At 48.0% G+C, this 13,040-nt stretch overlaps 1 protein-coding gene and 1 long non-coding RNA gene across 8 annotated transcripts in view; both read left to right on the top strand.

Moving 5' to 3' along the window:
- The first annotated feature begins 909 nt into the window (after nucleotides 1-909).
- On the top strand, nucleotides 910-10,745 carry LOC134168317 (uncharacterized). Of its 7 annotated transcripts, none has more exons than XR_009966492.1 (4): nucleotides 910-1,032; nucleotides 1,234-4,485; nucleotides 5,915-7,054; nucleotides 9,341-10,745. It is a non-coding gene; the product is annotated as an uncharacterized LOC134168317 (long non-coding RNA). The 7 variants fall into 7 exon arrangements; XR_009966493.1 differs by having other exon boundaries at nucleotides 932-2,486; nucleotides 2,697-4,485; XR_009966491.1 differs by having other exon boundaries at nucleotides 932-1,470; nucleotides 2,697-4,485.
- Nucleotides 10,746-11,381: 636 nt separating this feature from the next.
- PRTG (protogenin) overlaps nucleotides 11,382-13,040 on the top strand; it is a 79,229-nt gene continuing 77,570 nt past the window's right edge. Inside the window, exons 1-2 of the mRNA XM_062627872.1 lie at nucleotides 11,382-11,754; nucleotides 12,426-12,728. Of these exons, the coding sequence (XP_062483856.1) occupies nucleotides 11,688-11,754; nucleotides 12,426-12,728 (370 nt within the window). The 5' untranslated portion in view covers nucleotides 11,382-11,687. The remainder of the gene's footprint in view (nucleotides 11,755-12,425; nucleotides 12,729-13,040) is intronic.

A 13,040-nucleotide genomic window follows, 5' to 3' on the forward strand; every position in this document is an offset into this window, starting at 1 on the left:
GATAACAGCTGGCGGTTAAGTTAGAGAAGAGAGGTCAATTATGCGAAGTACTGAGGCAGGGTGAGGGGAGCGAGGCAGCCCTGATGGAGGATGCTGCAGCCTCAAGGGGGCCCACCTCTTGTGCCTGCTCACACTCCGAGGCAGCCAGGGAAAGACCAGGAGGAGCAAGGGATATGGCTGGAGCCACAGTACTGCAGCGAGGTCTGTGGAAGGGGTGACAGGCTGGTACAGAGCTTTGTGGGTCTGGGTCAGGGCAGGACTTGTCCTAGGCCACCTGTTTGTCATGAGGGGGTGGCAGAGTGGGCTTTGAAGCACCTCAAGAAAGTCAACATTGCGAACCCTTGCTCTTACGTCAGACTAAACTCCCTGACGTCTGCAGGAAGGGAGATACAATCTGCAAGGCTTCTGGAGGGGGTTGTGAACAGCTAAACAGGGGCGCTGGTTTGGCCAGCAGGGAGGTGTTCTGTGTCCCTTTGGACTTGTGTTTTCTGCACATCATACCTCTGTACTGACTGAAGCATGTTCACTTAGATTGGGGGGGGTAGGGCAGCTCCCAGATGCTAATCTCTTGGTAATAGATTTTGTGCAGATCCGGTTAAAACGCTTAGATCTATGAAGAAACTGCCTTTTAAAGGGAGACTCGAGCACAGTGCTCGTTCTGCAGCAGGGCACCTCGGGCACCTCCAGCTGCTCGAGGCGGCGCCAGCACAGGCCGCCAGGTGGCGCCGCCGCCCGCGCCGGGCCCCGCGCGCGGTCCGGTAACGGCTGCAGCCCGCTGACAGAAACCGGGCCTGGGCCGGAGCCTCGGGCAGGCCGGGCCGCGGGGCGTGCGGCTGAGCACACGGTAAGCGTGGTACGAGCCGGGTTACATCAGCGGAGGGTGGTGTAAAACCTCCGCGGAACTTCTCGGGGGCTTGGCTTCCATGTTTCGTGTTTTGTGAAAACTGGTGGGGATGTTCATTTGTGTTATGGCTGTTAGATAGGGAGTGGTGTTTCTGATCCTAAATAACTAACTACAGTGCTGTCAAAGAAGTGAGTCTGTTTAGCCTTATAAAGTATATGGAGTAACCTCAGCAAAGGCTTTCAGTTTAAATGTAGTTCAGAGGTCTCCTTAGACTGCTGTGGGTGAGGTTTTCTTAGATTTTCAGTCAATGTCAGTAATTCGGTTTGTATTGGCTTAAGGGGTTTTGGTCTGAAATTGCCTTTCTCTAAAATTTCTCCTTCACTCCAAAGGTTACCATGGATGAGGAAGCGCTGTGCAGTCTGGTGTCACAGAAATGAGGCTATAGGTAGGAACAAGCAGCATTCATCAGTACCGTGGAGGTCTGCGGCACTGGATTTTCCTCTAAATGCAGTTTCCACCACTGGCAGATTCTCGGGTTGGGTGTTATTGGTGTCAAATCTGCCACTTCTCAAGAGGGTACAGGTGATGCTTCATTGTTCTCATTGCACCATGAGGCAGATCTGTGGGTTAGTGGGAAAGCAAAACAGTAATTTCTTGTAAGTGCCACTGGGGCTTCACTCATGCTGCTCACAGGACACATGACTTAAATTATTTTTAATTACTATTAATCAAGTCACATCTGTAGCATATTAAACAAATTATTTTTTACTAGAAACAGGGCTGTCTGCTGGCATCAAACCTAGGCAAAATATATGTATGTGAGCGTAAGCTACTCATTTTCCTTCTCTATCCTACTTTTCCTTTCTAACCTCATTGTTTCATAAAGAAACTTACTTTGCAAGCTACCTAGTGCTTTGGCATTTGATTTGTTCTCTAAATCCATAGCACAGTCTGTTGTGGGGCTTGTGTTCTTCACACAGGATCATAGCAAATCATATTCTGCTTTTTTTTCAGGCAGTTTATTTTAGTATCTACCCTTTTTAATGAACAATTTCTTTAAGGAATCAGCGTGCAGTTCTTACAATGTGAACAGAGAGGAGCTCGCTTATTTATCTACAGGTAGGCCACCATCACCAATAAGAATCCCTGTCTCTGGTGCCATAGAAATACCTCATGGAAATGTCTGTGTGTTAAAAAGGCAACCGCCACATAGCATCTTCTATTGTTATAAATGGGAATTAAGCATTTAACAGCTGCTGTATTGCTCTGCAGCATTATGAAATGAGTAGAAGATGCAAGCACAAGCCTTGTTACTCCTATACTAAATCATTTTTCTTTGAAGTGGAGACTTAATTGCTTTTTCTATGTGGAACATATATCGTTAGCACACTAATCAGAATACAAGCAGCTCGCAAAGGGGATAATGAGGGAGAACTTCCATGTAATGCTTGGTTTACATCCACGTGACTCTGTAGAAAAATGTTTTGTTTTCCTGAGCTGCCCTTAATTTGAGGCTTTTTGCTTAATGAGACTTCAAACAAATTCTGCATTATAGGTTTCAGGTTTTCATCCCAGAGAGAGGCTTGGGATTTTGGGGAGGGCAGGGAGGCAAAGCAGCTTGGAAAACCTGAACAGACATTAAGTAAGCATGCCTCTTGAGGAAAGACAGATAAGGCAACCTTCCTAAATGCGACAGAAGTAAAACTTCCTGTTTAAATACACCATAGTCTAAAAGCATACGTCACAATTTGTTTTTCTTAAGCCTTTTGAGTTTAATTTAATAGAAAATGTTTTCATAATTGTCTGATAGCTTTTCTGATGTTTTCTACAAGCTGAAATATTTCTCATGCAGGTTTTGTTTTGAGGGCTGGGAAGTATGACCTTTTGGAGGCTGGGAACACACGTGTCCTACTATGCACTGCTGCTTGAGAGTGTGCAAAATGCTAAAGGTTTAAATCAAATTGCCCTGAGGACTGCTTACTGACCTTTTGAATGCAAAGCTGTCAAAACCTTCAGCTAGACATCAGCTAGAGAAGAACACTTAAGGCAGATCAATGCAAACAGAAAACAATGTGGTTCTGACTTTTGGTAATTCCTAGTTAGTAACAAACGTTACTGTGCTGCAAGAGCTGTTGGAAACAAACACGTACTGCTGAGGAGTTTCTGTGAGTAACATGTAATAGTTGTTTCTCAAAGAAAACCTTTTATAATCTACTTAAGAAATTAAAAGTTTTCATTAATTGCTAAATCCTGATAGAGTTATCTGAGCAAGATGCTTCATTGACTTCAAAGGGATTTTTGTCTACTTAAGGAATGCAGGGTCAGGCCCTTAACTAGTGATAACTTTCTTCAGTGGGTTGTCAGATATGACAAACTATGCCACTTTAATAGAAGTTACCCTGGCCTTGCCATGCTATCCCTTTATCCTGCAAATCTGCTTTCTTCCTTTGCCCAGAACTTCTGGGTGGCTGTTATATAAAATTTAGGAATTGCTCTCTGTAAGCTGTGGCTTCTGTGATTATATTTTCTTCACTTTGAATATACATTATATTCTAGCTATGATACATTATATAATAAATCCAGTTGATGAAAGTGTTGGATGTAGTTATAAGTTTGTCCCCCTTCCTTCTGTGAATTGCTGCCCAGCTGTTTGTTGTCCATCCTTAACAGACTTACTTGTAATTAGTTGCACTATTACTTGCTGTAATGCAGAGTTTTAAAGAAATGCCTTCCTTTCTATATAAGCTTACAGAAATGAACCAAAAAATCAGGGGACTGGAAGGATTTGTTTGGTCTCAGTCTAATAATTAGAAATGTGCAATAAGTATTAAGCAATCATGTATGTCCTGTGGTGAAGACCCACAGGAATAATTACTTTGCAGGTTAGTAAAAAATAATTCTCTCTGCTTTATCAGAGTGTTACAACTGCTCTCAGTGTAATTAAAAGTTAGTTCTTAATGCTTAAGAGGTGCTGCTGCATCCAAGGCAAAAATAATATAATTGAGCTCTATTAACATGTAGCTAAAAAGTACGCCGTTTTGCCACTAACTTAGCATAAAACTCCACCCCTGCTACACACTTTTCCCCATAGTACTTAAGATGAACATTCTGGCATGCACATGGTATGTATTGCCTAAGTGTCTTATTTGCCTAGTGCAAGTTCTGTCATCTGCCAGAACTTGGCCACTGTGACCTTCTAGAGGTATCTAAACATAAATGACAGCAAAATGTTATTTAGTATTTAGCAAACATGATCTTGGGGTAATGATTAGGTACTGGACAGCAGCACAGCTGAAACCAAGTTATACTACCAGCAGCCCTAACTGGCGGTTGCTCTCCTAATGCACTATGCAGGCACATCTGTGTACGCCACATACTAAACCACACCAGGGACTTGATTCCAGTGAAAAAACACTTCTATTTCTCCTGCCAAGTTATTTGCATCCGCATCAGTTCTCTGATCTGATTCCTCACTTGGTCACACAAGCGCTTATGCCAACCCAAAGTCAGCACCACAAGTTGCAAAGCATTGAGTTGCATCAAACAAATGGAGGATGCCTGTGGATGTGCTTCCAGCAGAGCCTCTGATCTCCTCCTGCCCTGCTGGGCCTGCTCAGGGGCCAGAGAGGAACTTGAGCCAGGTTAGTAACAGTGCAGGGGAAAGAGGAATTGGGGTGGGCTGCTCTGTCCTCTAAGCCACGCAGGGCACTGTGATCCAGCTATGTCTCCTGCCTTCAGCTCCTGTCCAGCACTGGGCAGACAGCTCTTGCAGAGCCTCTTAAAATATGAGAAATCCCCATGGGCTCCCAAGTGACTCCTACAGCCCAGCTGAGATAAGACCCCAGCCACTGCAGCTGATGGAGGCAGTAATTTTGGCATCAAAAGAAATCACCCTTGTGCTGCCCAGCTTTTGGCTCCCCTTAATTCACCCCCCTTTGGCTTGCTTCTAGCACCGGGGTGTTGCCTTTAGCGGTTCAGCCCGAATTCTTGATGAAGCTGTTCTGGTGGAAGTCACAGCTTTGCGTGGCCCTTCAAACATCTCGGTACCCATCCCCAAAGCAGTGCTCTTTGCAGGGGCCTTTGCAGGACAGGGCTGTGTGCATGTGAGGGGGAGGAGGTGCTGGGAACATGCCTTGAAGGCTTCAAATCTGTTTATCTTCACACTCCTGAGAGGCAATCGCTCTCCCATGACAGGGTGGCGCACTGGAGGGAACTGCACTGGCAGTGAGGAGATAAACCTATGGGGCACAGGCTGCTTTGGCCAAGTGGCCTCTCCCTGACCAGCAATTCCTTATGTCTCTGTGAGATGAGACGAGCAGCAGGAAGGCTCCTTCAATCTTTCTTTTTAATAGTTCCTTGGGATAAATTGTAGATAAGAGGAGACCATATTGTTAACAAGCTGAGAGTGCAAAGACAAAGGAAAAGGCTGCAATCTTTCACAGCAGAAGTTAATGGGTATATTCAGCAGTATGTCCAACTGCTGATTTGCCTTGTTTTTCGTTTATTTTATTTCCAGTAATTGTTTCCTGATTGCAAACATATAGAGGAAAAGAGGCAGAAATGATTTGCCTATTTCCTCTTGTAACAGCAGAATGAAGGTAAATTACACAGGGATGAAAGGAGACCATATTTCATGCCTGTTGCTAAACAAATAGCTGCAGAACAGTGGGTTGTCATGATAAGCAAGAAAGACACTAACAAAAAGCTGCCTCTGGAAGGTTCGAGAGATTCCTTTGTAGGTTCTAATGCAGAAAGTGGTAACCTAGGAGATACCTTCTTTCTCTTCAGTTATTCTTGGTCTGATACTTATTGTATCAACCCAGTGTATTAACACTTTGATTTATGGAAGATAACATCAGGGTACCTTACTGCCGCATTTCCAGGGTTGTGTTTTGTTCTCTTACTGGGGAAAGGGTTGAGTGAGGGGACTGCACCGAGCAAATTAAAAAATATATACATTGCAAATGCAGTTTATGGGGCAGCTCTTCTCCACCTGCTGTCCATTCCTGCTCCTTGCTGCAATTTCCACATATGCATAAACCCTTAATGAAGTTATTCCATGTGTTTCAGCGTGCAGATTCCAGCTGCGGCTGCCTGTCTGTTGTCTCTTTGGTCCCAAGCCAGCTGAGCACCATAGGCTTATCTCTCAGGATTGCTGAGCATCCCTGAGGTCAGAGAAAGAAAACTGTGCAGCACCTTATGTGAGAGCCCAAGGTGGCATGGCAGAGGCATGCAGGCTGCCCTGGCCTGGGGAACATTCATGGTGGTTTAGCTGATCTGAGTCAGGGCAGCTGCTGTCCCGTGCTGTTGCCATACATTTAGCTGCATGTTGCAACCCGTGGTCCTTCACCATTCATTGTGCACTAAGAGCCAGGTTAAGAAGGTAAACCATGAGAAGTCAAGCTCTACTGAAAAAAAAAAGGAAGAGTTTTCTGGCAGGTTATGTGCTCCACTCGGAGCAGGCAGAGGAGCGTCAGCAGTGGCATGAGGGCTGAAGAGCATGGAGCTGCAGTAAACCTAAACTCCACACCATAAGAACTCTACACTGTATGTAAGGGAAAGACTACACACTCAGGCATCAGGTATGCCCTCAGGAGTGTACTTTCTGTAGCCATAGCTGTGTGGTTTGTTAAATGTACCAAGAAGACCCAATTGCTTGCATTAAGTATTTTTAACACCTTCCAGCAGCAGTAAATGGGCATGGGAGAGCAAGGAAACATGCTTTGCCAGATCCCTGTGAGGTTACTCCTCCAAACTGCTTGCAGTTACCTCCAGCAGCAGGGGAGGATGTTGGGGTGTCTTCTTTCTCCTGGTGAAATTCATGGCAGGGTCCCTTTTCGTTCTAGTGTGATGAGACTGCAGGGGTAGGGGTAAATGTCTGGAGGCTGCCTCTGGGGCACTGTGAAACAACCTGGCTGAGGCATATCCACTGATTTGGGTCAGTGGACCACTGTTGTAGAAGGTGGCTGGGGAAAAAAAAAAAGCAACGAAAGTGTGGCAAATAATTGTAGTCCTTCCACTTTGGTGTTTGCTGCTTTATAACCAAATGAGATCTGTGTTAAAATCCCTTTGTCAAGGAGGTGTGCTTTTCCTGTACAGGAAGGCTCCCTGGAGAGAAAGTTCATTAGCATCCAAAGGGCTCAGCCCAAGGTGTGTATGCCCATCTGCTCATGGAAGGAGTGAATCTCCTTTGAGAATGCAACAAAGATGGTAACTGTACACAGGTTCAAAATGAAGCAAGAATCCACTTAAGTGACCAAATGTGCTGAAAGTAAACATTTGTATGATGGATCTTAATAGAGTTAGCTTAATATGTTGTAAATCTGTGAATACAGTTGTAACTGGGTCAGGAGTTTGTCATGAGAAACAAGAAAGTGTCTAAACATGCCTACAGTAACACCAGATCAAAAACACTCAGAGCAAGAACTGTAAAGGAAAGAAAAAAGGGGCTTCCCTGAGAAGAAGGGTTAATGACACCCTGCTGGGAATGCAGTTATGGCAGGCCTTTAGCTGGGTTTTGAGGACTCCCCTGGCTGAAGGCAGAGCTGAGCCAGTGCAAATTGCTGTAATTCCCCTGCAGTTAATTGGGCTCTGGCAATTACAACTGCTCTCAGCCCGCCCTAAAAAGTGACCGCAGCTCCAATGCTGCCACAGCCATGCTAAACTGGTGATTGTACTCTCTTCTGTGCCTTGGGCGCCTGTAACTACAGCTTGCTTCATGCCAGCAGTGACCTGCCCGCAGACCTGGTGGATGAACTGGGACCTGGCACTGGTAGTGTTGAGCCTGGGGGGCTGGAAGGATTGGGGGTCCAGGATGATGATTATATGTTGGTTTGAAAATAGATTTGGGCTCCAGGACTCTACTATTGCCTCTTAAAGGGTGCAGCTAATTGAGGATACTGTTGTGACTGCACATGTGCCAATGGGCACACTTAAACTGCTGTAAGCAGCTCTCTCCCCACCTCTCCTGTTTCCCACACATGGGTGCTTATCTTTACCCTTTTCTGTCCCATGACATTACAGTGTTAGAGCAGGAGCTGTGCAAAGCCACACTTGGGGAATGGATCATCTGGGCAAAGACACTTCCCCATCTCTGAGCTTTTCAGGTCAGGTGGGACACAGCATATGCAGGCACTCAGCTTAGGCAGGTTGTGGCCATACCAAACACCATTAGTGCTGCTGTGACAGCTTTTCCCAGACCACAGGCATGAGAGTGCTAACATGATGCTATTCTTTTTCTCAGGTAGAGCTGAAATGCTTAGTGCAAAACTGACCAGAGACCAAACTGAACTATTTCTGATTTAAGCTGAAAGAAATTGAAATGGTCCAACACTAGAAAAACCTTACGCTAACCTGGAAAGAAAATTCATTCCCCATCGTGGGCTTGTGGCTGCAGAGATCTCATAAACAGAGTTCACTGGGGAAGCTCCAATCAGCTTCTTTCCTTTTCCTGAGGCTGCTATATACCATCCCAAAGTCCTGCCTATTAGTTCCCTTTCTAGAAACGTTGGTAACACTTCAGAAAAAGTGTATAAACACCATGGTCATGAAACTTCATTCATGTTTGGAGAATCCCTCTCTCTCCCTACTGGTTCATAATGGGGCCAAAATTCTGGATTGTATGGCCCCAGCTCAGTTTAGCAGCCCTGGAGGGGTTGACAGCTGCCCAGCACACATGCAGAAGAGCAGTGGAGCAAAGCCTTGAGCTAGATCTGTTCATGTCAGTCTGATATTCAAATCTTTCTTTTCAGGGCTTGCCAGATCTGAGGCTGAGGCTGAAATGCAGCATAAGGTAATCAGGTTATTTACAGACAGCAACCTGGACAGCATGCTGATATTCCAGCTGTTGGTAGCACTTCAGAAAGAGGTCTTGCCACTGACTTGTGTTTAAAGACACTGAGGAGCTGACTGCTGAAGTTATTATTTCTTTGAAAGGTGTGTGCATCTTGTTTGCAGACCCCCAAACCGAAGAGAAAGCATAGGAAAGGATTTATATGGATCTGTAAAGAACCACAAAACCAGCGGAAGTTTGCACAGCCAAAAATACAGATCAAGTCAAGCAAAAAAGTCTGTGTTGGTGACAGAAGAGAAATTGCTGCCCTGCAGCAAAGTAGGCATAGTTTTGTTTATGTTGGCTGGCAGTACTTTGTACTCATCCTGGACTGCCATTCTGGCTTTCTCAAGATAATGCTGCTGTGAGAAGGCCAGCCAAGTGATAATTGTGTTTATTGGCTCCATATTTACTAACATGGTGTGTTTGACAAAGTTATGGCTGGCAGTGCCTTTAAACTGCGGTTCAATGGGTTTATCAGTTTGCAGTGAAGTATGAATTTAGATATGTTATCTCAAGTCTGCACTATATCTAATCCAGCTAATTACTGGAAAATGTGTTAAAATGACTTCTGACAAATTAAAGAGAGAGAGCTTATGCTCATCTAGTTAGAGGATGACTGACTTAATTCTGATAAGAAATTTATTATTTGTTTTGTTCAGCAGATACGTGAAAATGGAAATACTGGTGTTTGCAGCTGCCTCAACACAGCCGCACGAAGTGCTCCAGTGGGAAGCACTTTTCTTTGTCAAGCCATTGAAGACAAATATTGTGTTTGATCTCATGAGTCAAACCCTCCTGCTGGCACAGCGTAGTCCAGGGAAACGGTAAAGCGGTTTCCCTGCCACAGGAGTGAGCACAGACAACACAACTAACAGCAATCAGCCCACAAGTAAGCCTACAGATTGTTTTTTCTCCATTGGCTTCTTTTGTCTCCTGGTCCATTAGGACCAACTCCTGCTTCAAAGAGGGCTGGTGAGCTGGGCAAGGAGGTGTCCATTGCTGGGCAGTACAGCACAGCCACCCACTCATGCCTGCGGGAAGCAGTGTGCTGCTGCACAGAGCATAGGTCTGCAGGGAAGTAACTTGTATCTAACAAAGGACAGTTTCAGCCTCTCCACCAACTGACCAAAGCACATGCCATAGAAATGCTACTGGGTAATGCATTCCTTGTCCCTGTGTTTGTCTTCTAGTTGTGCCGAGGTCATCTAGCAAATCTCGAATTCAGGTCACTAATCAACCACGATTTAGCAGGAGAGAGTCCACTACCAACATGAGCTGCAATTGAAAGTTGTGAGTTTGCCACAAGAAAGAATTCATGTTTAATCATTAATGCTCAAAAAGAATATAAACAAAATTGCTTGTGATACCTTTTTTCATAATTCACACTTTTATGACTGGATAAATTAAAACACTTAGGAAATTTTAAAAATACTGAGTCAAGTGGATCCTGTTACTGTATTTGCTCCTATTCGGACACCAAAGCCGTACATGTGCAGTTGTGCTTTGCAAAATGACTGTGAAACTGCCTGGATGCCTTTTGGGTAACTGATCTGTATGCAGAACAAATCTTTCCTAATTACCTTTCCTGAAAACTAGTGCTAAGATCAGAGCAAGCTGAATGCTTCTGCTTATGTATTTTTGACAAGTGAGAAAGGTGATATAGGTCAAACTATGGCTTGTGTCATGTTTAGATATCTCTGATTTTCTTCTGCAGGCTTTCAGGAGTCACTGACTGAGGCTGCATCCAGTCCCAGTGATGATGCGGCAGAAGGGACCAAGTTTGGCTGCCGGGTCCTGGCTCTGTGAGCTTTGCACTGCTGGCAGGAACAAAAAGCACTGAAAACTTGCCTGTCACTGAAGTCAGCAGCTCTCACAATGAAAGCAAACAAGGGGCAAATTTGCTGAGTAAGAAGATGCCTTCCTACATGGTAACTTTAGAAACTAGACCTCTGAATAGACAAAAAAGTAGCTTAGAAATCGCTGGCTGCGAGCATGGAGTAAATTTACTGGTGGAGCTGTGAACTTCAGTGATAGTGGCAGCATTTGATTTGATATTTCACTTCCAAATCGTCCATAGGGTGTTGATAGCATAATTCTCAAGCCATCTGTTTGCAGTTTAGGTTGCATTTCAGCAAGCTACATTTTGGACTTGAGGCAAATGTAAACTTATGGCTGTTTTCTGGTGGAGACAAGCAGAGGGTGGCTCATCCTCAGCAGCAGAGCACTGCCTCACACAGGCATCTAGAAGTGTTTTTATTGGTGCTGTATGAAGGGGTCAGTGAGAATCACTGACAAAATGGCACTCTACTTCTGATCAATTCCCATTCTCGCAGCGCCGTGGGGTGTTCTGCCAAACCCAGCCATCATGCCACCTGCACTGGGCACTGCAGGGTCTGCTGCCCAGACCTCGGAAGGCCCGCCGGCTGCGTGCCGCTGGTGGGCAGCTCCGGTTTTGGCACAGACCTTCGGTAAAGACGGGTCTGGCTGAGCGCTGTTAATGCTCGCCCTAGCGCTGCGGTGTGTAGTGCCCTGCGCATAGACGGCAGCTCCTGCCCGGTCGGGGGGGGCGGCTGGGCCGCCCGCCCGCAGAGCCTGGCCGCCGCGGAGCTGTCCCGGGGGGGGAGCTGCTTTTGGGCCCCAGCGCCTTCCGAGGCGCCCCGTCTGCGGGGCAGCGCCGGCGCTCCTCCGTGCGGGGGTCGTGCTCGGCCCAGATGGCGCCGGAGCCCCTAGCCCCTCGTGCTCGGGGCCGGCGGGTCCTGCCGCCCCCCTTCCCCGGGGTATTGTCCGCCGCGGCCCGCCCCGTCCAGCGGCGTCCCTCCCTCCTCCGCCCCCCACCCGGCCCTGCCCCTCGCCCCTCTTCTCCCCAAAGGCCAATGGAGACGAGATGCGGAGAGTAGGGCCGGGACGGGCGCGCCGGGGCCGCTCCGTCCATCCTCTGTCTCCTCCCCTCGGCCGCTGACCGGTCTCTCTCGCGGCGGCCGGCGGGGCATGCCAGCCGCCTCCCGCTGAATGGCGCCGTTCTGCCGCCGGGCGCTGCTGCGGGCGCTGCTGCTGCTCCCTCTACTCCCGCTGCCAGGTGAGTCCGCCCGCCCGCCCCGTGCCCCGAGGGCCCATTGTCCGCCCGCGCTCCGGCCCCGCTCCGCCGCACGTGGTTTTATTTATCGGGCACCGGCGGGGCCGGCTGCGGCGGGAACCGGCTCCGGCTCCACGCTTTGTTCGCGGCGGGGCTCTGTGCCGCCCCGCCGGCAGGGGGCGCGCGCTGCGGGTATCCCCTCGCTGCCGCGTTAGGCAAGGGGCGACCGTTAATTAGCCGCGCGCTCGGCGGGGGCGGTTGGAGGGGCTCTGAGGGGCTGCGCGGGCACCTGGCGGCCGCTGCCTCCCGCTCTCCGCTCCGGGGCTCCGCCAGCGGCTTGCCGTGCCGCCGGCCTCTTGCGCCTCGCCCCGCTCCTCGGGCGGGCTCCTGAAGTCACCGAGCGGGAGCTGCCGCAGCTGTGTGCCGGGCCCCGCGGCCGCCGGTGCGCGCTCACCTGACGCGCTGCGCGCCCCGCGCTCAGCCCTGGCCACGGTGGCTTTACGCTGCCTGAACTCAGTACCGCAGAGTGCGCAAAGTTCTCTGCGTTTGGAGCCTGTAGCAGCGAGAGTTGTACCTTGAGCGGTGGGCTCAGCACGGTGACCCGCGGCTCACAAGTGCGCTCGGTACCGTGCACCCCTGTGCTTACGGGCAAAATCTGTTTTTCTCTCTCTTAGGAGCATGGTGCTTTAGTGAACTCTTTTTTGTGAAAGAGCCTCAGGACATTACAGTGTCAAGGAAGGATCCGGTGGTTTTAGACTGCCAGGCGCGTGGAGAAGCTCCTATCACTATTACATGGCTGAAAAATGGAGGCAAAGTATCTGAAAATGAACGGATCTACACTTTATCCAATGGCTCGTTATATATCAGTGAGGTGGAAGGAAAGAAAGGAGAGCTGTCTGATGAAGGATTTTACCAGTGCTTAGCTCTGAACAAATATGGGGCCATTCTCAGTCAAAAAAGCCACCTCACACTAGCAAGTAAGTTCCAGCTCTTATTTATTAACCTGCTTCTCAATTTGTGACAGCAATTTCCTGAACAGTACACAACAACCTATCCTTTTGATTGTGTATCTAAAAAGACACATTACAAAGCAAAGATCGAGTCAATTCTGCAGTACCTTTGTTTCTTGTGACATATTTAAAGATCATAAACAACACTTGTGATGGCCCTGGCGTGGCAGGAGCAGCACAGCCACCTCTGGGGCCTCTTGGGCAGTGGTGCTTCGTGTGGGTGGCTCATGTAGGTCACTGGTCTCCAGAGCAGGGGGTGGTGCAGAGCTGTGCTGGCTG

The sequence above is a fragment of the Pezoporus occidentalis genome, unplaced genomic scaffold, assembly GCF_034315485.1.
Source record: "Pezoporus occidentalis ecotype Australia unplaced genomic scaffold, CSIRO_AGI_Poc_V1 ctg11, whole genome shotgun sequence".
Lineage (NCBI taxonomy): Eukaryota > Metazoa > Chordata > Aves > Psittaciformes > Psittacidae > Pezoporus > Pezoporus occidentalis.